The 23,280-nt window shown below is 38.1% G+C and overlaps 1 protein-coding gene across 2 annotated transcripts in view; it reads left to right on the top strand.

Annotated features, from left to right (window-relative positions):
* OSBPL11 (oxysterol binding protein like 11) overlaps positions 1–22,940 on the top strand; it is a 91,893-nt gene extending 68,953 nt beyond the window's left edge. Inside the window, exons 12-14 of one of the 2 annotated variants that reach the window (XM_059885711.1) lie at positions 7,504–7,686; positions 14,680–14,833; positions 21,244–22,940. In XM_059885711.1, the coding sequence (XP_059741694.1) occupies positions 7,504–7,686; positions 14,680–14,833; positions 21,244–21,309 (403 nt within the window). In that variant the 3' untranslated portion in view covers positions 21,310–22,940. The remainder of the gene's footprint in view (positions 1–7,503; positions 7,687–14,679; positions 14,834–21,243) is intronic. The other variant, NM_001193008.1, reaches the window with a different exon arrangement.
* Positions 22,941–23,280: the final 340 nt, after the last annotated feature.

The following is a 23,280-nucleotide window of genomic DNA, read 5'->3' as shown; positions in this document are numbered from 1 at the left end:
TTTCCTCTTCTTTGTTTTCTCTTGTGCCATTTAACATATGAATGACTAATAAAGATTTTTCTCCAGGGTGAGTTCTCCCATGTCTATATTGAGTAAATAATGACTGGACTTCTTTTGAAATCATTATTATTTATCATAAGACTTCTCTGTTCTGTGAACTCTTAACGCTCAGCAATACCCACTCTTCCTGATGAAGTCCATAATCATGTCCTTTGACTTCCTGTGTCTGTATTTTTTAAAACTCAGCTGTTGTCTGTCTCACTCAGTATTCCCTGCTAGGAGCAGGCAGTAAACAAGCAAAGTAGAGATGTGCTGACGAGCCTGATGCCCACCAATGGCTGAATCTCCAAGGGCAGCTCCAGAGAGCAAATCAGCTGGATTAGGATTCAGGTTGGCGAGTGGGAGGAAAGGTGGCTAATTTTATAGTTCCTTTTTTCTCTGTATGTAATTTTCATAGCCCTTCTATACAAAAATAGTTTCATTTATTTAACTACTTTGTAGCCACAATTTTGTTGATAACAGAATCTATTTTAAAAGTTAGAGGGACTTTAAAAGATAGGGCATGTTCAGCCTTCCTTTTATGATTTAACATTCCTATCATTATTATCTTTAGTGATATTTTTGTTGACAAATTCAATATTTATTCTGAAGGCAGTGGGAGCCAATGAAACTTTCAAACATTTAATGATATATTTTGTTTGTTTTACTTATTTTTATCTTTTCTTTTGTAATCATTTCAAACCCACAGAAGAGTTATAAAAATTCTCATGTCCCCTTTGCCTAGATTTCCAGTTGGTAACATTTTGTTACAACAGCCTTATCAAAATCTCTCTATATTTATACACACATACTTTATTGTCATTGTTGTTTTATTGTTATTATTATTCCTGAAACATTTGAGAGTTAAAAACATCGTGACACTTTACCCCAAGTATTTCAGCCAGAATTTCCCAAGAACAGGAAAATGCTCTTACATAATTACTCTGTCCATGATATTCTGGACAAGAGTACTGGACTGGGTAGCCATTCCGTTCTCCAGGGGATCTTCACAACCCAGGGATTGAACCTGAGTATCCTGCATCGCAGGCAAATTCTTTACTGTCTAACCACCAGGGAAACCAACATAATCACAAATGTTGTCAAATTCAGGAAATATAAAATGATACGATACTATTATCTAATATATGCTACTGCTGCTGCTGCTAAGTTGCTTCAGTCGTGTCTGACTCTGTGCAACTCCATAGACAGCAGCCTATCAGGCTCCCCCGTCCTTGGGATTCTCCAGGCAAGAACACTGGAGTGGGTTGCCATTTCCTTCTCCAATGCATGCAAGTGAAAAGTGAAAGTGAAGTCGCTCACTCAGTCGTGTCCAACTCTTTGCGACCCCATGGACTGCAGCCTACTGCCTGGATGGAAAATCTTCTGTCCATGGGATTTTCCAGGCAAGAGTACTGGAGTGGGGTGCCATCGCCTTCTCCGATCTAATGTATAATGCATATTAAATTTTTGTAAATTGGCCTGATAATTAGGGATGTATTCTCTCCTGACCCAGGATCATGCATTACATTTTCTTGTTATATCCCTTTAGTCTCATTTAATTGGCAATATTTCTTCAGCCTTTCTTTGTCATTTATGACATTGACATTTTTGAAGAATACAGGCCGGTTTTATAAAATGCATCTCTTTAATTTGGGTTTGTCTTTTGTTTTAGGTTCAGGTTATACATTTTTTATAAGAATACAATATGAGAAATGTTGTATCTGGAAGTGGTATGCTTCCCATCAATAAAAATCAATTTGGTGGCAGATAAAGATTAGATTAGGTGTGTGTGGGGGGACATTAAAAGTTGGGAGACCAGTTAGGCATTCAGAATGGACAGACTTCAAGGAGTAACTGACTGTTACAGGGGAAGCCAGTATATCTAAGATAAGTTTGGATGATGACCTAGTTATCTATGGCTTGTAATAAACCTCTCTAAAATTTAGTGCTGAAACAGCAATTTATTATTATCTTTATAGTTTTGTGGATTGGCTATGCTCAGTTAGGTGATTCTCACATGGCATCTTTCATGTGGTTGTAGTTGGGCCTTGATTTGGCTTCAGTTACCTACAGGCTTGAGCCAGCTGAGTATCAAAAGCAGCTCAGTCACATGGGAAGCAGGAGAGCTGGCTGATGACCAGGGCCTCAGCTGGGGCTGTAATCCAAGGGGGACTGCATGTGGCCTTTCCACATTATTGGACCTTCTCTTATCTTGACATCTGGGTTCCTAAGAGGGAAGGAGTATCCAAAACCAAGAATTTCAAAAGCCTTATTGGCTTTTGATACCTGGTGTTCATACTTTGACTTTTTGAAGACTTCTAATAATTTTAGATAGATATCCTTGGTTTGTTAATGACCAGTCATTATATTTGCCATCTTATTTCTTTTAATATTTTACTTAAGTTGGCTTCTTTTCTCCTTTTGTATCTTTTAACCTGTCCACAAGGCCTTTTTGTTACCTGGAAGTATACTTTGGTTGACTCTAGAGTTTCCTCATTTTTTCCACTGAGATTTCACTTAAAACCAATGATTTCACTTAATTTTGCATTTAAAAGATTAATATTAGAAACAGGCTTCTCTATTTTGATATCTTTTCTTTGATTTTACAGAATATTTTAACTTAGGCTCTCTTTGGTGTCTTTATTAGCCATGCCTCCCTCCTCAGACATAGCCTAGTTTTTTACTGCTATCTGCAATCAAGCAGACACATTATCTGCTGTCTGCATTTGGTATAAATATATTATCTTCCACTTGCCTTTCCTTACTCCCTCATTTTCCACAGCTATCTCTGATGGAGCCAAACAGGCCTAGTTAACTGTTCCTCATGCCCTTTTCCATATCCTGATCCCATTTTCCATTTTAAAATATACGTAGTGGTATAATGTCATTAAGATTGTGTCAGCTAACTGCTAAGTGGCACACTGAAGATATAGAAAAGAAAAAAAAAAAACAACATCTGCCTTCAAGAAGCTTTTGTTTTTCAGTTGCTAAGTTATGTCTGACTCTTTATGACCCCATGAACTGTAGCACACCAGGCTTTCCTGTCCTTCTCTATCTCCCAGGGTTTCCTCAAACTTGTGTCCATTGAGTTGGTGATGCCATCTAACCATCTCATCCTCTGTTGACCCTTCTCCTGCCCAGTCTTTCCCAGCATCAGAGTCTTTTCCAACAAATTGGCTCTTCACATCAGGTGGCCAAAATATTGGAACTTCAGCTTCAGCATCAGTCCTTCCAGTGTATACTCAGGGTTGGTTTCTGTTAGGATTGACTTGTTTGATCTCCTTGCTGTCCAAGGGATTCTAAAGAGTCTTCTCCAGCCTCACAGTTTGAAAGCATCAATTCTTCGGTATTCAGCCTTCTTTATGGTCCAGCTCTCACGTCCATACATGACTACAGAAAAACCATAGCTTTGACTACACCTACACAGTCCATATGTGGACTTTTGTCAGCAAAGTGAGGTCTCTGCTTTTTAATACGCTATCTAGGTTATCATAGCTTTTCTTCCAAGGAGCAAGTGTCTTTTAATTTCATGGCTGCAGTCATAGTCCACAGTGATTTTGGAGCCCAAGAAAATAAAATCTGTCATTGTTTCTACTTTTCCCCATCTGTTTGCCATGAAGTTTTGGGACCATATGCCATGATCTTAGTTGTTTGAATGTTGAGTTTTAAGCCAGTTTTTTTCACTTCACTCTTTCACCCTCATCAAGAGGCTCTTTTTAGTTCTTCTTTGCTTTCTGCCATTAGAGTGGTATCACCTGCCTATCTAAGGTTGTTGATATTTCTCCCGGCCATCTTGATTCCAGCTTGTGAGTCATCCAGCCTGGTATTTTGCATGATGTACCCTGTATATAAGTTACATAAGCAAAGTGACAGTGTACAGCCTTGACATATTCCTTTCCCAATTTGGAACCAGTCTGTTGTTCCATGTCCGGTTCTAACTATTGCTTCTTGACCTGCATACAAGTTTCTCAGGAGATAAGTAAGGTGGTCTGGTATTTGAATCTCTTTCAGAATTTTCCACAGTTTGTTGTGATCCACGCTGTCAGAGGCTTTAGTGTAGTCAAATGAAGCAGAGGATTTCTTTTGAATTCACTTGCTTTTTCTATGATCTAAAGGATGTTGGCAATTTAATCTCTGGTCCTGCTGCCTTTTCTAAATCCAGCGTGTACATCTGGAAGTTCTCTGTTTATGTACTGTTGAAGCCTTGAAGAATTTTGAGCGTTACTTTGCTGGCATGTGAAATGAGCGCAATTGTATTGTAGTTTGAACATTCTTTGGCATTGCCCATCTTTGGGATTGGAATGAAAACTGACCGTTTGCAGTCCTGTTGCCAGCAAATTTGGAAAACTCACAGTGGTACTCAATATATCAAGAAGCTTAGACATTCTAGTATTAGAATTCAGGACCCTATCTTTGGAAAGCATTTGTAAGGCTTTTAGAAAAAACTCATGTATAACAGACAGTTAAAAATAACATCTGTTATTATAATAAACATGGTGATGGAAAAGGATGAGTATTCTCATGTAGTGGCATTAAGTAACGTGATAGGACAGTGTGTCCTGTAGTTGTTCTGCATAAAATATAATTATCTTTCATGTGGTGTTTCTTATATACCTATCAATAAAACCCAAAGCTGAAATCTTAACTTTCAGTCTTTAAATAAAAGCTTCCTGTATGAAGCCAAGTTAATATATCCAGTGATTTTCTAGTATTCTATGGGCTTCCCAGTTGGCGCTAGTGATAAAGAACCCACCTGCCAGTGTAGGAGACATAAGAGACAGATTCAATCCCTGGGTTGGGAAGATTCCCTGGAGGAGGGCATGGCAACCCACTCCAGTATTCTTGCCTGGAGAATCCCCTGGACAGAGGAGCCTGGCAGGCTGACGTCCATAGAGCTGCACAGAGTAGGGCACAACTGAAGCGACTTAGCACGTGTGTATGCATGGCCTATCTCTAGCATGGGCAGTTCTTGTTCCCTGCCCCATTTCTTGTCATGATGATCTTGCTATGTAACTGCAGTAAGGAGCAAAAATTCCATGTAACCCAGCATGCTTGTTACTTCTCAAGTGGAAAGGCTTGTGACAGAGGTAATAACTTGAGAGATTGTGGCAATAAAAGAAAGATCAAGTGAGAAATGGATTATTATCCCTAAGTTTGCAGAATATAGTTTTGAGTGTGTCTGGTTATAAGATGGAAGAGGTAAGTGTTTAGTGCCATTTCTTTATATCCTGTTTGGTTAGATATACATTTTCAAGGAAGGAAACAATGTTGGCAGATAGGATCAGAGAAGAAACATGGATGTCACAAAAATCAGGGAAAACCCCTTAGCAGCATAGTTATTTAAGTTCATATGCTTTGAATTATAACCCAGAGTTCCCACTTCTGCTGTAATCTAGCAGACTTAGTGTTCTTTGTGTCTGCTGCTGCTGCTGCTGCTGCTAAGTCGCTTCAGTCGTATCCGACTCTGTGCAACCCCATAGACTGCAGCCCACCAGGCTCCCCCGTCCCTGGGATTCTCCAGGCAATAACACTGGAGTGGGTTGCCATTTCCTTCTCCAATGCATGAAAGTGAAAAGTGAAAGTGAAGTCGCTCAGTCATGTCCGACTCTTAGCAACCCCATAGATGGTAGCCCACCAGGCTCCTCCGTCCATGGGATTTTCCAGGCAAGAATGCTGGAGTGGGGTGCCAGTGCCTTCTCCATCTTTGTGTCTAATTAGCTACAGTTATGCCTAGGTATTTATTTTTTTCTAACTTTTGATTTTTGATGTTTGGTCTGCTCTTGGATTCTAAACCCTAGTACACCTTCATCTCTAAGATCTGGTTCATTTGCTTATTGGCTCCTGTGCTGTTGTTGATGTTGTTGACGTTTAGTCACTGAGTCAGGTCTCATCCTTTTGCCCCGCCATGAACCCCATGGAGCCTGCCAGGCTCCTCTCCATGAGATTTACCAGGTGACAATGCTGGAGTGGGTTGCCATTTCCTTCTCCAGGGGATCTTCCTGACCCAGAGATCGACCCAGTGTCTTATGCACCGCAAGCAGGTACTTTACGACTGAGCCACCAGATAGCCCATTGGCTCCTATACCTCTGCCTTGAGTTTTGAATTTGTAGGCCATTCACTTCTCCTGATTAAAAGCTTTGGATTCCTTAAATTCAACATATCCTTCTGGTTCCCAGGCCCTTGACTTATATCTGACAAATGCTACTTCGGGTTCCTGAGCTGTCACCTGAACATGGGCTTGGGTCCTTTGGATTCCCTTTTGAATCCAGATAAACCATAATCCCTGGTACACTGACCAGACCCTAATATTTGCTCACTATTCTTTGAGTTCTTAATCTTTGTCTAGTCTTACCCTGTTGTTTGTGTCCAACAGTGAACATAGAGTACTTCATTAAAAATAATTAGACCTGTTTTCTATTCCAACCTTCATTTGAGCTGCATCCTATCTGTCTGTTGATAAACCAGCCAGATAATCCTTCATTAAACTTTCAACAGTAGTGCTTGAGCACTCTCAGAGTTTTGTGTTGCTGGCAATAATTTTTGTATGCCAGTGCTCTTTTTAAGAGAATTATAAAATTTTTAATATATCTTATTTTTTCTATCTCTTATTATCTGGTTTCTGTATTTAACTTAAAATTAAGCTTATGTGATTTTATACAGAATTTATGTATTCAGAATTTCAAATTTTCTAAACTTTTTTTTTAATTTAAAAATTATTTATTCATTGATTTATTTTTGGATGCACTGGGTCTTCATTGCTTTGTGTGGGTTTTTTCCTAGTTGCAACAAGTTGGGGCTACTCTTCGTTGTAGTGCATAGTCTTCTCATTTCAGGGTCTTCTCTTGTTGCAGAGCACAGGCTCTAGGGCCCATAGGTTTTAGCAGTTGTGGTGCGCAAGGTTAGTCACTCTGTGATATGTGAGATCTTCCTGGGCCAGAGACTGAAGCCATGTCTCCTGCATCAGCAGGCAGATTTTTATCCACTGCACCACCAGAGAAATCTAGGGACTTTAATTTTTTAAATAAATAGGACTAGTTCTTTTTTAAAAAATGTTGAATAAGCTATAGTGTTGTAACATTTTTTTTAACCCTGCCCCTAGTGTTTTAACATTTTTGACTGTAATAAAAAAAAGTTAATATTTTTCATATTCCTACTTAGTTTTAATGTTATAATAGTTGTTTGTAGCAGAAATTAAAATATCATACTTTGTGATCATTTATGGTAAGTCTAGTTTAATTCCCAGTATTCTTTCTAAAATTAAGTTAATATTATTTGAAAAAATTATCTTAGAAACTATCATGGATTTACAAAGACCCTGACTTTGGCACTGACAAATTGAAGCGAGTTGTGTAACTATTTTAAGCAGAATTCACAAAGTACATTCTTGGGGTTTTAAAATCCCTAAGAAACAAGCACAGTATTACTTACTAAAGCTTTTTTTTTATTTTCCTGCCTGCTTCTAGGGTTACAGGTGAAGTAAAGCACAACATCACCAACACTGTTGTATGCAGAGTGCAGGGGGAATGGAACAGCGTTCTTGAGTTTGCTTACAGCAGTGGAGAGACAAAATACGTGGACTTGACTAAGTTGGCAGTGACGAAGAAAAGAGTAAGACCTTTGGAGAAGCAGGATCCATTTGAATCCAGGTGTGTCATCCTTGCATCCATCAGGAAAGAGTCAGAAAGTCTAGATCTTAATTTAAGCCTTTTCACTAATTTCTAACCCTTGGCAAGTCACTTCACCACTTTAGATAAGCTTCCTCATCTCTAAATTGAAAGTATTGGTCTGATCTCATGGTTGTAAACACTGTACCAGCTATGACATTATGTGTACATAATCACATTTTAGTAAAAATAAAACATTTGTAAACTGGACAAAAGTACTAACTTTTAGCAGTTAAAGGATCACTATCTTTGTCATACAAACTCTTACAAATTATTAATAAAAAGAGAGGTACCCTAATAGGAAAATGGGCAAAGGCATAAAGAGGTAGTTCACAAAAATAGAAGAAAACAATACCCACTAAGAAAATGGAAAGTTGTTCATTATAATTAGAATTCAAAGAAATACAAATTAACAGAAAGACAAAAAATTTTTTTTAAATAGTATCTTTTTTGGGAAAAAGTGAATAGACATTTTCATATTGTTGGTTAGAGAGGTAAACTGATACAACCTTCCTAGAAGGTATTTTGGAAATATATGTCATAGGCCTTTAAAAGTAAATGAAATGGGGGACTTCCCTGGTGGTCCAGTGACTCCATGCTCCAAATGCAGGGGCCTGGGTTCAGTCCCCAGTCAGGGAACTAGATCCCTCATGCCACAACAAAGATCAAAGATCCAATGTACTGCGACGAAGACCCATCACACCAACTAAGTAAATGAATAAAAATAAATATTAAGAAAAAAGATAATGAAATGGAGCTTCCCTGGTTGCTCAATGGCAAAGAATCCTCGTGCCAATGCAGGAGATAATGGGTTCAGTCCCTGGTCTGGGAAGATCTCACATGCTGCAGAGCAACTAAGCCCATAGGCCACAACTATTGAGTCTGTACTGTAGAGCCCAGGAGCCACAAATACTGAAGCCCATGTGCTCTAGAGCCCATACTCCACAACAAGAGAAGCCACGGCAATGAGAAGCCCAAGCACCGCAACTAGAGAGTAGCACTCGCTTGCCGCACCTAGAGAAAAGCCCATGCAGCGATTAAATAATTTTTCTAAAAAGTAAATAAAGTAGCTCTATATGTGATAATAAGGTAGTCTCCAGAATGTATTGGCAGTAGTTGCTTCCAGAGAGGAATACTGGGGTCTAGGCTTTCCAGGTGGTGCAATGGTAAAGAATCTGCCTGCCAATGAAGGAGACGCAGGAGATGTGGATTTGATCCTTGGGTCAGGAAGATTCCCTTGAAGAGGAAATGGCAACCCAATCCAGTATTCTTGCCTGGAAAATTCCATGGACAAAGGAGACAGGTGGGCTGCAGTCCCTGGGGTCACAAAGAGTCAGACACAACTGAGCCACTTATTCATCTCTCTGATAAGAAACAGACTTACTCTTCACAGAATGCCCTTTTGTACTGTTTAAATTTTATATCACATGTAAGTATTACTGTGTCAAATATAAGGAAGCATTAACCATCTTAAATGAAGTCGCTCAGTCGTGTCCGACTCTTAGCGACCCCATGGACTACAGCCTACCAGGCTCCGCCGTCCATGGGATTTTCCAGGCAAGAGTACTGGAGTGGGGTGCCATTGCCTTCTCCAAAGATCACATAAATGGAACCAAACCATTTATAAGCAGATGTTTAGTACCCATTATGCAAAAACTCAGGTTGGTTCAAAAAATAAAACAGTAGTGATTGAAAAAAAAATTCTTATTTAGGATTATTTAGGATTTATTTAGGAGCATGCATCAAGGTTTGGTTTGTGGACCCCTGGGGCCCTTGATATTTGTACCAGGTGTTTACAAGTTGAGAAAGCTTTCTTAATAATGCTAAAATATTATTTGCCTTTTTCACTCTGTTGGCACTTGCATTGGTGGTACAAAAGCAGTGGTGGGTAGCACTGCTGGGCCTTAGCACCGTTCAAGGCAGTGGCATCAAACTGTAAAAGTAATGGTGGTATTCCTTGCTGCCCTGCAGTTTTTTTTCTTTTCTACGTTGCAGTTTTTTCAAAGCCATTTTCTTTTAAAAATGTCCTTGAAAAGCAGTACAGATTATTAGTTTTGTTAGATCTGGAACATTCATTACCTACCTTTTTAAAAAATATTCTTCATGACACATTTGGAGTATACATAAAGCACTTGTGGGAGATTATTAAGTACACTGATTATCTGAAGGAAGAGAACTTGTGCAACTGATGGAGTTCCAACCAAACTACCCTTTCTTGAAGCACCATTTTTACTTAGATGATTGACAGACAGATTAAGACTATTATAATTTTAATATTGGGAAGACATTTTTCTTGTAAATGAATGTTGTAAACATGGCATTTAAAGGAAAACAATTGGCAATATTTTTTTTTTTGCTAATAATAAAATTTAAATGGAAACAACCTAACCATTCATTGACAGATAAATGGATAAGCAAGTTGTGATGTGTATTTATAATGAAATATTATTAAGAAGGAAAGGAACCCCACCATTTGTGATAACATGGACGGACCTTGAGGGCATTATATGAAGTGTCAGAGAAAGAGCAAATACTCTGTGGTCTCACTTATACAATTGTTAGTATTTTTTTTTGTATTGTATGATAATACTCCCAGTATTTTTATAATTGGGAGTATTATTCAACCATAAAAAGAATGAAATCTTGCCATTTGAGACAACATGAGTGGATCTTGAGAACATTATGCCAAGTGAAATGTCAAATATGTAAAGACAAATACTGTATGATATTACTTATATATGGAATCTTAAAAAAAAGCTCACAGATACAGAAAACAGAGATTGGCATTATTGCCAAAATGCCAGAGGTGGGCACCTGGGCAGTGAGAAATGAATGAAGTAGGTCAAAAGGTACAAATTTCCAGTTTTAAAATAAATGTGATGAGGACATAATGTACAGCATAGTGGCTATAGTTAATACTGTACTGGATAATTGAAAGTTGCTAAGAAAGTAGTTCTTAAAAGTCTTCATCACAAGAAGAAAATGTTTTTGGTAATTATGTATGGTGATGGAGGTTGACTAGACTTATTGTGGTGAACATTTCGTAGTAATACAAATACTAAATTACTATGTTGTATACCTGAAACTAACACGGTGTTATATATCAACCATATATTTCAACAAAACTTTTTTAAAAAAATTATTAGAAAGGAAGCCAGATTGTCGTTACCAGAAATGTGGGGTAGGGAGTTAAGGAATTGGATGAAAGTAGTCAAAACATACAAACCTCCAGTTATAAGATAAACAAGTACTGGGGATGTAACGTACCTCATGATGATTGTAGTTAACACTGCTGTTTGGTATATTTGAAATTGGTTGAGAGAATCGATCCTAAGAGTTCTCATCTCAAGAAAGAAAAAAAATTTTTTCTGTTTCTCTGATTTTGTGTCTATATGAGAGGATGAATCTTAACTTATTGTGGTAATCATTTCACAATATATGTAAATCACATCATTATGCTGTACTCCTGAAACTTATACAGATCTGTATGTCGATTGTATCTTAGTAAAACTTGAGGGAAAAAATGAAGCTTTTAAAGGCAAATATCAAAATTTTAGAAAACTTTTATCTGTCGCAATGAATTGAAAGCTTCCCTAGTAAAGAGTTTTCTGATGAAATTAGTGATGAAACTAATGAAGGTGATTTTTTAAAATATGACATAATAAAATATGTCAACATCTGGAAGATAATTTTTTTCAGATGATCACTGCATGATAATTATAAAATTATGCATGGATAAAAATTCCATTCAAGATACAAATTAAACCAATGGATTTTCATGTATCAGAGTATGAAAAATTCATTGACATTTTTCAGTTTCCACATTGCAGCTAATCTTTTAAGAACTACCACTTTCTGAGTTTTAATATAATAACAAAGAATTGAGTTATTTGAAATAGCTATTAAAATACCCTTCCCGTTACTAACTATATATCTTTGTGAGGCCATATTTTCTTTATATACTTTAACTGAAACAATATATATCACAATAGATTGAATGTAGAAGCAGATATGAGAATCTGGCTGTTATTGAACCAGGTGTTTAAGAGATTCTCTATGCTAAACTTGTATTACAGATTTTTTTGTCTGCATTCCTGGGGGTTATTGGTTTTTTGTTTTCTTTGGGAGAAAAATTTTAACCACAAATTTAATATCTTTAGTACCTAGGGCTACTGAGGTTATCTGCTTCTTCTTGAGCAAACTTTGGTAGTTTTTATATTTGAAAGACTTGGTTCAATTTTTCAAATTTATTGATATGTATTTTATAATATTTGCTTATTTTTTAATGTTTGTAGGCTCTATCGTGATGATGTCACACTCATTCTTTGTATTCATGATTCTTTTCTTGATCAATGTGATTAAAGGTTCATTAATTTTACTCAAAGAACTAGTTTTTGGTTTCATTGATTTCTCTCTATATTTCTGTTTTCTTTTTCATTGATTTCTGCTCTTATTTCCTTTTTTCTCCTTATTTTATGCATCGTTTGCTCTAACTTTTTATAGTTTCTTAAAATAGAAGTTAGGTAAAGGTCAGCAAACTTCTTTTGTTAAAGGCTCAGTTCAGTTCAGTCGCTCAGTTGTGTCCACCTCTTTGCGACCCTATGGACTGCAGCATACCAGGCTTCCCTGTCCATCACCAACTCCTGGAGCTTGCTCAAATTCAGTTCCATTGAGTCGGTGACACCATCCAACCATCACATCCTCTGTTGTCCCCTTCTCCTCCTACCTTCAGTCTTTCCCAGCATCAGGCTCTTTTCCAATGAGTCAGTTCTTTGCATTGGGTGGCCAAAGTACTGCAGCTTCAACTTCAGCATCAGTCCTTCCAATGAATATTCAGGATTGATTTCTTTTAGGATTGACTGGTTTGATCTCAGAATGAATATCTTAAGCTTGATGGACTAGATAGTCTCTACCACAGCTCAGTTCAGCCATTGTAGCATGAAAATAGCCATAGACAAAAACAGATAGATGTTGCTATATTAAAACAAAAGTCTGCTTACAAAAATGAGCATTAGACCATAGTTTACTCCTGGTTTGGCTTCCGGGATAGCTCAAATGGCACCCCACTTCAGTACTCTTGCTTGGAAAATCCCATGGACGGAGGAGCCTGGTGGGCTGTAGTCCATGGGGTCGAGAAGAGTTGGACACGACTGAGCGAATTCTCTTTCACTTTTCACTTTCATGCATTGGAGAAGGAAATGGCAACCCATTTCCAGTGTTCTTGCCTGGAGAATCCCAGGGACGGAGGAGCCTGGTGGGCTGCCGTCTATGGGGTCGCACAGAGTTGGACACGACTGATGCGACTTAGCAGCAGCAGCAGCATAATGTGAAGTCTTTTTAGAAAACAACTTTGAAGTAAGAATCCCAGGGGCAGGGGAGCCTGGTGGACTGCCGTCTATGGGGTCGCACAGAGTCAGACACGACTGAAGTGACTTAGCATAGCATAGCTCAAATGGTAAAGAATCTGCCTGCAATGTGGGAGACCTGGGTTTGATCCCTGGTTTGGGAAGATCGCCCGGAGAAGGGCATGGCAACCCACTCTAGTATTCTTGCCTGGAGAATCCCATGGACAGAGGACCCTGGTGGGCTACAATCCATGGGGTCACAGAGAGATAGGACTGAAGCGACTTAGCATGGACACACCACTGTGAATATTCTTGTGCAAATATTTTTGTGGACATGTTTTCATATCTCTTGCGTAAAACACCTCAGAGTGGAATTGCTGGTTTGTGTGGGTTTTATGTCCAACTTTTCACATAACTGCCTGTTTTTCAAAATGGCTGCACCATTTTACATTTCTGCCGGGAACATATGAAGGTTCCAGTTCTCATCCTCATCAACATTTGTTATTGCCTGTCTTATTTAATATACCCATTCAAGCTGGTCTGAAATAGTATCTCACTGTGATTTTAATTTGTATTTCCTTAATGGCTAATGATGTTGAACATGTCTTTATGTGCTAGTTAGCCATTTGTATATCTTCTTTGTTGAAATGTGTACTTATAAATTTTGCCCATTTTTTAAATTGAACTGTTTGTCGTCTTATTGTGTTATAGGAGTTCTTTATAAATTCTGGACACAATTCCTTTGTTGGGTATGTGTTTTGTAAATATTGTCTCCTCATCTATTGTTCGTCTTTTCATTTTCTTAATGGTGTTTTTTTCAGTAATAAGTTTTTATTTTGATGAGGTGAGACTATCAATGTTTTCTTTTATAGATTATGGTTTTGGTGTTGTAGCTAAGAAATCTTTGCCTAACCCAAAGTCTCAAAGATTTTCTCTTATATCTTCTTCTTAGTTTTATTGTGACATGAGAGTCTAAGGTCACATTTTTGTACGTGGATATCCAGTTTTTTCAGCACCATTTGTTGAACAGACTATACTTTCCCCAAGAATTGTCTTGGCAGTTTTCTTTTGCTTGAAGTCTGTTGAGCTTCCCCTTCCCTGTGCTGTGCCTGCAAATGCTCTCTAACTAGTCAGTTGGAGTGCTCGTAGGGTTCCCCTCATTAGTTTGCCTGCTCTCAGGAATCACTGTCCTGTGCTGCCTTTTGTTCAATATCTGAAAACCATTGTTTCAATATATTTTTGTCTAGTTTCCTAGCTGATTAAAAGTGGGAGGGTAAATATGGTGCCCCTTATTTCATCATGTCCAGAAGCAGAAATGGTGTCTTCTGTTTCAGCTTTTTAAATATTTATTTCTCTTTTTGCTTCTTATTTCCTAAATTTCTTTAAAATAAAATCTTGGTTATATAACTTGGGAAAAAATACATTATTTTTAATTTAAAAAGAAGCAGAAACAGCAGCATCTTGGACATTAACATCAGCAACATAGTATGTATTCTTATAACTCGTGTGAAATTATAGATATGATTCAGGAAATGTAATTTATGAAAATTACTGTTAATTTTGCAGGTATCCATTCTTTTTTTTTTTTTTTTGAAGAATGTTTGTAAAGCATGTGGTTTTCTAATTTCAGGCGATTGTGGAAAAATGTGACAGACTCTCTGAGGGACTCGGAAATCGATAAAGCCACAGAGCATAAACGTACCCTGGAAGAACGCCAGAGAACTGAAGAAAGGCATCGAACTGAAACAGGCACACCTTGGAAAACCAAATATTTTATTAAAGAGGTATATGTCCTATATGCCTTCAGACTAAAACTCATTATCTACATAATGAGAACTTTAACTTAGGAGGCTTTTTTGGCTTATTAACAGGTACATATCTTTGTTTCTAAAAATAGTCCAGCTTAACCATGAGCTTTTTTGTGACCTTTTTACAATTTGTCAGAATAGTTTACCAGCAGTTCTGAAGTAGATTTAGGGATTTAAATTTGCCACAAAATACTAAGATTAATCTTTAATCTTAATAATGAATACACAGTTAAAAGTTTGTTGCCATTGTACCACAACAGTGAAATTTTTTCACTTCTAAAGATCACATTTTAAGGGATACATGAAAAAATTAGCCACACAGAGGATAGTGAAGGGGCTAAAATCTTTACAGTGCTTAAGGATAAAAGAATGAAATGGTGAGTGTTTAGACTGAAAACAGAAAATTGGGGCCGTTTATTATAGCTTTCTTCAAATATATATAGGCTTTCACATAGAAGTTTTTTGTCAACTTGGATAGCAGACTTGAGCCAGGCCTAGATCTAGGAGCTTAACATAAGAAAGAATTGTTTATCAATAAAAATATCCAATAATAACAAGTGTACATTTTATAGTAATGTGTTCCCATCACTAAGCTCATATAAGAGACCAGAGCTTATATAGAAGAGTTTAATTCACTGGTTTTGCAGTTAAGTCTAAATGATTTCTGAAGTCTTTTCTAAATTTAAAGGTTTTGTTTTGTTTATTACTGTTTGGTAGAACTCAGAGTAAGGTGAATAATGGACCAGAGCCAATGCCAAAAAAAAGTTTTCTTGTCCGTAGCCAAGTCTAAGGAAACTCATTGAATTTCAATTGGTCTGTCAGGAGAAAATCTGGAAAAATAATTTGAATATGAATTTTTCATAGCTATTACTCTTAAAAGCACATCATTCATTATAGTAATTTCATTGCTTTAATTTTTCTCATCAAAGTTTGGATATCTGATATAAATACCAGCTGTTTTCATGGATAGGAATTGAAGGGAAAGTCCTTTTCATCTATTTTTATATGAAAAGATAAAACCATTGTAATTACTCTGCAAGATTGAAGTTTGGTAACCTTGGATTTTTTTCATTTCAAGCTCACTAAGAAAGCAGATATACCAAACACAGGAAAAATTTTCTAAGGGAAGATTTCTATAAATCATTAAAAATGAACTCTATTGGCTAAGAGCAAGACACTGTAATGATAAAAGATGCAACCAAATTTAAGACAGGCCTCCTGTATCTTTCAACTAACATGACATGGAAACATGCTACTTCTTATTCATTCTTTATTTGACAGATTATTATTAAGAGCCTACCACTTAATACCATTATTATATTTTATGATGTTGAATAGACAGATGTAGAAAGTGGTAGCAAGATATGGCAATTGTCCAGTAAAATAGTGATTTTCTTTCCACCTAAGTAATCTTAACCAGCTGCTTGATGGAACAGTAAATTGGAGATGCTGACTCACATTTGGGCCCCTTCAGGTGGTAAGATGTAAGATGACTTTCTAAATGGTGTGCCATGGCAGGGTGCTACAAAATAGATACGTAAGATTTTATGACAAATATTGATTGCCTAAACTCATGGAGAAGAGAAGTGAAAGGCAAAGGAGAAAAGGAAAGATATACCCACCTGAATGAAGAGTTCCAAAGAATAGCAAGGAGAGATGAGATAAAACCTTCCTTAGTGATCAATGCAAAGAAATAGAGGAAAACAATAGAATGGGAAAGACTAGAGAACTCTTCAAGAAAATTAGAGATACCAAGGGAACATTTCATGCAAAGATGGGCACAGTAAAGGACAGAAATGGTATGGACCTAGCAGAAGTAGAAGATATTAAGAAGAGGTGGCAAGAATACACAGAAGAACTAAACAAAAAAATCTTCATGACCCAGATGATCACGATGGTGTGATCACTCACCTAGAGCCAGACATCCTGGAATGTGAAGTCAAGTGGGCCTTAGAAAGCATCACTACGAACAAAGCTAGTGGAGGTGATGGAATTCCAGTTGAGCTCTTTCAGATCCTAAGAGATGATCCTGTCAAAGTGCTGCACTCAATATGTCAGCAAATTTGGAAAACTCAGCAGTGGCCACAGGACTGGAAAAGGTCAGTTTTCATTCCAATCCCAAAGAAAGCCAATACCAAACAATGTTCAAACTACCACACAATTGCACTCCTCTCACACACTAGCAAAGTAATGCTCAAAATTCTCCAAGCCAGGCCTCAACAGTACGTGAACCGTGAACTTCCAGATGTTCAAGCTGGTTTTAGAAAAGGCAAAGGAACCAGAGATCAAATTGCCAACATCCATTGGATCATCGAAAAAACAAGAGAGTTCCAGAAAAACATCTGCTTTATTGACTATGCCAAAGCCTTTGACTGTGTGGATTACAACAAACTGTGGAAAATTCTTAAAGAGAGAGGAATACCGACCACCTGACCTGCCTCCTAGAAATCTGTATTCAGGTTAAGAAGCAACAGTTAGAACCGGACATGGAATGACAGACTGGTTCCAAATAGGGAAAGGAGTACGTCAAGGCTGTATATTGTCACCATGCTTATTTAATTTATATGCAGAGTACATCATGAGAAATGCTGGACTGGATGAAGCACAAGCTGGAATCCAGATTGCTGGGAGAAATACAAATAACCACAGATAAGCAGATGACACCACCACTATAAAGAAAACTGAGCACCAAAGAATTGATGCTTTTAAACTGTGGTGTTGGAGAAGACTCTTGAGAATCCCTTGGACTGCAAGGAGATCCAACCAGTCCATCCTAAAGGAAATCAGTTCTGAATATTCATTGGAAGGACTGATGCTGAAGCTGAAACTCCAATACTTTGGCCACCTGATGCAAAGAACTGACTCATTTGAAAAGACCCTGATGCTGGGAAAGATTGAAGGTGGGAGGAGAAGGGGACGACACAGGATGAGATGGTTGGGTGGCATCACTGACTCAATGGACATGAGTTTGAGTAAACTCTGAAAGTTGGTGATGGACAGGGAGATCCAGCGGGCTGTGGTTCATGGGGTTGCAAAGAGTCAGACACAACTGAGCAACTGAACTGAACTGAAGCTCATGGAATAGTCAAGTCACATCCTGTGTATGACAGGACCATGGCTTGTGCTGTGAGAAGCACTGCAGAGTATAAATGAGGCCGATGAGCTAGCTGAAGCTGGTACCCCAAGGTTCATAACAACTTTGGAGCTCTTGCCATCAGGTATGGCTCTTTGCTAAGAAAAATCATATTACTGATAAGTCTGTTTTGTCTTCCTGTGGTCCTAAACAGAACGCTAGATACATAGTAGTTGTTTCATCCATATTGTTATGAGTAACAAGAGCCTTTTCATTTGTTTTGTACTTTCATTATTGCTGTCAGACCAATTACAGACCAGTTTGAAATTGGCTTTAGATGGAGTATGGAATAGAGTCTCTTGGTATAGAACAAGGAGAGAGAGTAATCTGAGAAAGTATAGGTGAACTTAAGTGTTTCTAGAATCATTTGGTAATACCCACCCTTTTTTCCTAACCATTTTTCATTGACATTTAGTTTATTAGATCTTCTTTGCCTTTGTTCAGTCGCTTAGTCATGTCCACCTCTTTGTGACCCTATGGATTGCAGTACGCAAGGCTTCCCCATCCTTTACTATCTCTTGGAGCTTGCTCAAATTCATGTCCATTGAATCAGTGATGCCATCCAACCATCTCGTCCTCTGTTGTCCCCTTCTTCCTGCCCTCAGTCTTTCCCAGCATCAGGGTGTTTTCTAATGAGTCAGCTCTTCACAACAGGTGGCCAAAGTATTGGAGCTTCAGCTTTAGCATCAGTCCTTCCAATGAATATTCCGGGTTGATTTGCTTCAGGATTGACTGGTTTGATCTCCTTGCAATCCAAGGGACTCTCAAGAGTCTTCTCCAGCACAACAGTTCGAAAGCATCAATTCTTTGGTGCTCAGCCTTCTTTTATGGTCCAACTCTCATATCTGTACATGACTACTGGAAAAACCATAGCTTTGACTCTATGGACCTTTGTCGGCCAAGTGATGTCTCTGCTTTTTTTTTTGCTTTTTTTCCCCAACTCTTTGCAGTGCCATGGAGTATAGCCCATTATGCTCCTCTGTCCATGGGATTCTCCAGCCGAGAATACTGGAGTGGGTTGCCATTCCCTTCTGCAGGGATGTCTCTGCTTTTTAATACGCTGTCTAGGTTTGTCATAGCTTTTCTTCCAAGGAGCAAGCATCTTTTTATTTCGTGGCAGCAGTCACTGTCTGCGGTGATTTTCGAGCCCAAGAAAATAAATTAGATCTTCTGTTTCCTCCCTTTTGTGATTATACACATCCATCAGAATCTGTATCCTCTTAAATGGATGTTTAAAATTTCTTAAGATGTGTATAAATGCAAACAGGAAGGCTTTTACAGAATAGTGGGCCATATTGGAGTCAGATGTGCTAAGTTTCCACTCCAGCTCATACCTTGGATAGTTTATTTACCATTTCTCACTTCAGTTTCCTCACCTGTAAAATGTAGGTAGGTGCTAAACTTCTGTGGTGGCTCAGTGGTAAAGAATCCACCTGCCAATGCAGGAGACACAGGTTCTATCTCTCATCTGGAAGATCGCACATGTCACAGAGCAGCTAAGCCCGTGCACCACAACTATTGAGCCTGTGCTCTAGAGCCTGGGAGCCACAACAATGGAGCCCATGGTGGGTGCCACAACTGCTGAAGCCCACGCACCCTAGACCCCAAATGCCACAACAAGAGAAGCCACCACAGTGAGAAGCCTGGGCACCACAACTGGAGAAAAGCCTTTGCAGCAACAAAGATCTGTCACAGCCAAAAATAAAAATAGATAAATAAAATTATTATTTTTAAGTGTAAGTAGATATACAAAAGTGGTACTGGAAAGAACTCTGTCCCTTCCTGGGTGAATTTGGGCTGTTCATTTCACTTCTCAGAGCCTCCATTTTCTCTTTGAAATGAGATGGTCAGATGGCACAGGTTAACTTGTAAACCTAGCATTCTGTAATGTGATTAAATGACATGTCAGAGTATTGCAATAGAGGAGGAAGATTGAATTCAACACTGAATATGGGGCTAAGTAGGAGTTATACCCAGCATGTACGATGAGGGAGTGGATGGAAAATTACCAAGAGACCTTGGTCACGTGTCAGTGATGGTGGATGAGGGAGGCTGTGATTAGATCAAAGGTGGGAGGAGAGGAGTTTCATTGGATATCAAAGATGAGAGGATTCTTGATAAACTGGTTCATTGGGATTTTTTTTTTGGCTAAAACAGAGCTCAGCAGGCCTAGAAGGCTGAGGCAAAACTGGAGACTAAGGAGTCTTAACTTGAGAGTCTTGTCACTATGAGCCACATAATTGCTGACCATAAGTTATTTTTGGGACAGGGTATTGTAAATATATATATTTTTTAATTTAATGCAAATATATTGAAGTCGATATAGGGATTATGGACAGAGGTTCAAATCTGACTTACCTAACCTCATTGCCAGAGAAGGCAATGGCACCCCACTCCAGTACTCTTGCCTGGAAAATCCCATGGGTGGAGGAGCCTGGTGGGCTGCAGTCCATGGGGTCGCTGAGGGTCGGGCATGACTGAGCGACTTCACTTTCACTTTTCACTTTCATGCACTGGAGAAGGAAATGGCACCCCACTCCAGTACTCTTGCCTGGAGAATCCCAGGGACGGGGGAGCCTTGTGGGCTGCCATCTGTGGGGTTGCACAGAGTCAGACACGACTGAAGTGACTTAGCAGCAGCAGCAGCAACCTCATTGCAGAAACACTAAATTTCAGTCTTAGCTACTGTGACCTCAGCTCTGCTTTTACCCCAGTATGCTGTTTCACGCATTCTTGATGGCACTTTTTTCCTCACTTGGTCTTCTCTTGTCTTTAGTAAACTCTTTGACTGACTTTATCTCCTTTTGGTAACCTCCTGTTCACAGGAACCAGGGAAAGCTAAGGGGTAGAGTCAGGAAAGAACTAGAAAACAATACTCAGCTACTAGAATGCCATTTGCCATGTAGAGAACAGCTGGTACCTTGGTGACTGTTTTTCGTGTTCCACCTGCTGCCTGTCACTCCGTGGGTGAGGCTGTCTGAAGCATCTTGGCAAAAGTAGCAGAATTGCTACAGATGACTTCCACGTGGAGCACAAACTAGGTCTTCCCAGACCAGAACTTCTCACCTAATCCTAGCTAAACCACACATACTTTCTGATGTCTTAAACAAAAGAGATCTTTTCTTTAAAAACTTTTGTGTTTAAATGTGAAAATAGAATTCCATTTCAGTAAAAGCATGGCATCTAGTTTTGGTTACTGATTCTGAAAATACTAGAGGAATGGTTCTTTAATTTGTTTTTCTGCTTGTTTCAGGGAGATGGCTGGGTTTATCACAAACCCCTTTGGAAAATAATTCCAACAACACAACCAGCAGAGTGACATATACTATCTAAGACTCAACTAAATGAACTTCTCTGTTTACCCTAAACCCTCCCAGTATGGAGTCATTGCACTGAGTGACCTGCTTCTTGATTGCACAGACTGAAGCTAATCACACACGAATGTACCGATAGGGCACCGTAGAGCTGCAGCACGACCAAAGTGTTGAAGAAGCACGGTGGACTTCTCACCAAGCTGTTCATGTGATATGAGCAATATCATCTGAAAACCTTTCACCTGAATTATTAGATGATTAATCTCTTACCCAGTTTCTGCTCCAGATTGAATCCCCTGTTTTTGCATGGGGGCAGCAGATAAACACAACAGTGAGAACTCAGTGATTTTAATTTCTTTATAGTGAAAATTGAAGTCTCTTTTAGAGTTTGTGCTTTGCTTTCTGTTAGTAGCTGAAGTATTCGCTACTCTTACAACAAACCAAGAGGAGGAAGAAGATGACCCAGAAGTGGCTTCAGCCATTGTGCCTGAAATCAGTGTTAAAAAAAAATCAACCAGGTTGTCATAACAAGGCATTCTGTTCCTTCAAAGAGACTGTGTGCCTGTGTCTGAGGAACTTATCCATTATCCACCTCTGTTGGAACTCTCTTTTAAAAAGTATATTTATAAATTGATTAGAATTATAACCATGGAGAATTTTTTCTTCTGAGCATTTTAATATACTTGAAAACAACACTGACTTGAAAAATTTCAGAACATTTTTCAATACCTAGTTTTATTAAATATTATACTTGAGAGACAATTTTTTAAAATGTGTTCATGTCAATATGATGAGATTTTGGCCTTTCTCAAGAACTGAGGCATTAAAGAACATAGCAAATATTTAAAAATAAAACTGTTACTGTTTTCCTTATCTTTTTTTCATTTGTAGATTAATATCCAGTATTATGTGCTATCCCTCTGGATAAGTATGCTTTATTTTACCTCCGTTCACTCAAAATTTAAAACAACTATTCCTATTTGTCAGTAATTCAGAATTTTAATATGTGACTAAGTGCATGTATGGTATGGTTTTGCTTTCTTTTCAAGGAAACTAAAATGCTGAAGAAAGAGTATGAAATAAAAAAGATACCAGGAAAAAAGGTATCAGGAAGTTGTATTCAGGTACAAATCTTTTTTTTTTTTTTAAGTATTTTATTGAGGTTAAAGAATTACTGACAAAAGAATAGTGCTAATTATGGCTTTCATCATTCATTCAAGTATTTATTGAGCACCTGCTTATGGTACTCAACACTTGTTTTACTGCAAGCTACCTTAATTTTTCAAGAGTGGTGCCTTACTCTGTTTCTCCTGATGTGGTCTTCCAATCAGTGTGTGTAACATATAGCTATTATTCATCAGCCATTGTAGGTAGCTGTATCTGTTGCATCAACATAAGATGTTTAAGCTTTGTGCGCTGATAAATTGTGTTTTATTGAAGGGGGTTAATAGAATGAAAACAGCAAAATAATTTTTTCAACAAATTGTAAGTTGTAAGAAAATAATTGGTTTATGTACAACCATTTTAATGATTCCCTTGTTCATTTTTGCTGTGAAATGCACTGAAAAAAATCTCAAAATGAATTATAGTTCATGTGTTGGAAAGATTAAAAAATAATAAAACTGGACAACAGTGATGCCTTTGTCTATTTTATGAGTGGAGAGAAATAGAAAGTTGAAGTTATTGCTCTATTCATTTGAGAAGGGCATTTATTTTATTTTTTTACATGAAACTTTTAGTATTTTATTCATTTTTCATAGTTCTACAGTATTAGTAAAAATAATGGTCATTATAAATAAGTATAAAATGGAAGTTGATGAAAAACTAACCCAAGTTGATGAAAAAATAACCCAAGTCTTCCTTGACTCCCACCCTCCCCCAAAGAAACTAGCTGCTGCTGCTAAGTCACTTCAGTCATGTCAGACTCTGTGCGACCCCATAGACGGGCTGCCCCACCCCTGGGATTCTCCAGGCAA

Source organism: Bos taurus, chromosome 1, assembly GCF_002263795.3.
Source record: "Bos taurus isolate L1 Dominette 01449 registration number 42190680 breed Hereford chromosome 1, ARS-UCD2.0, whole genome shotgun sequence".
Taxonomy (NCBI): domain Eukaryota; kingdom Metazoa; phylum Chordata; class Mammalia; order Artiodactyla; family Bovidae; genus Bos; species Bos taurus.
The sequence above is the reverse complement of the archived record's forward strand: the minus strand, read 5'-3'. Positions and strand labels throughout refer to the sequence as shown.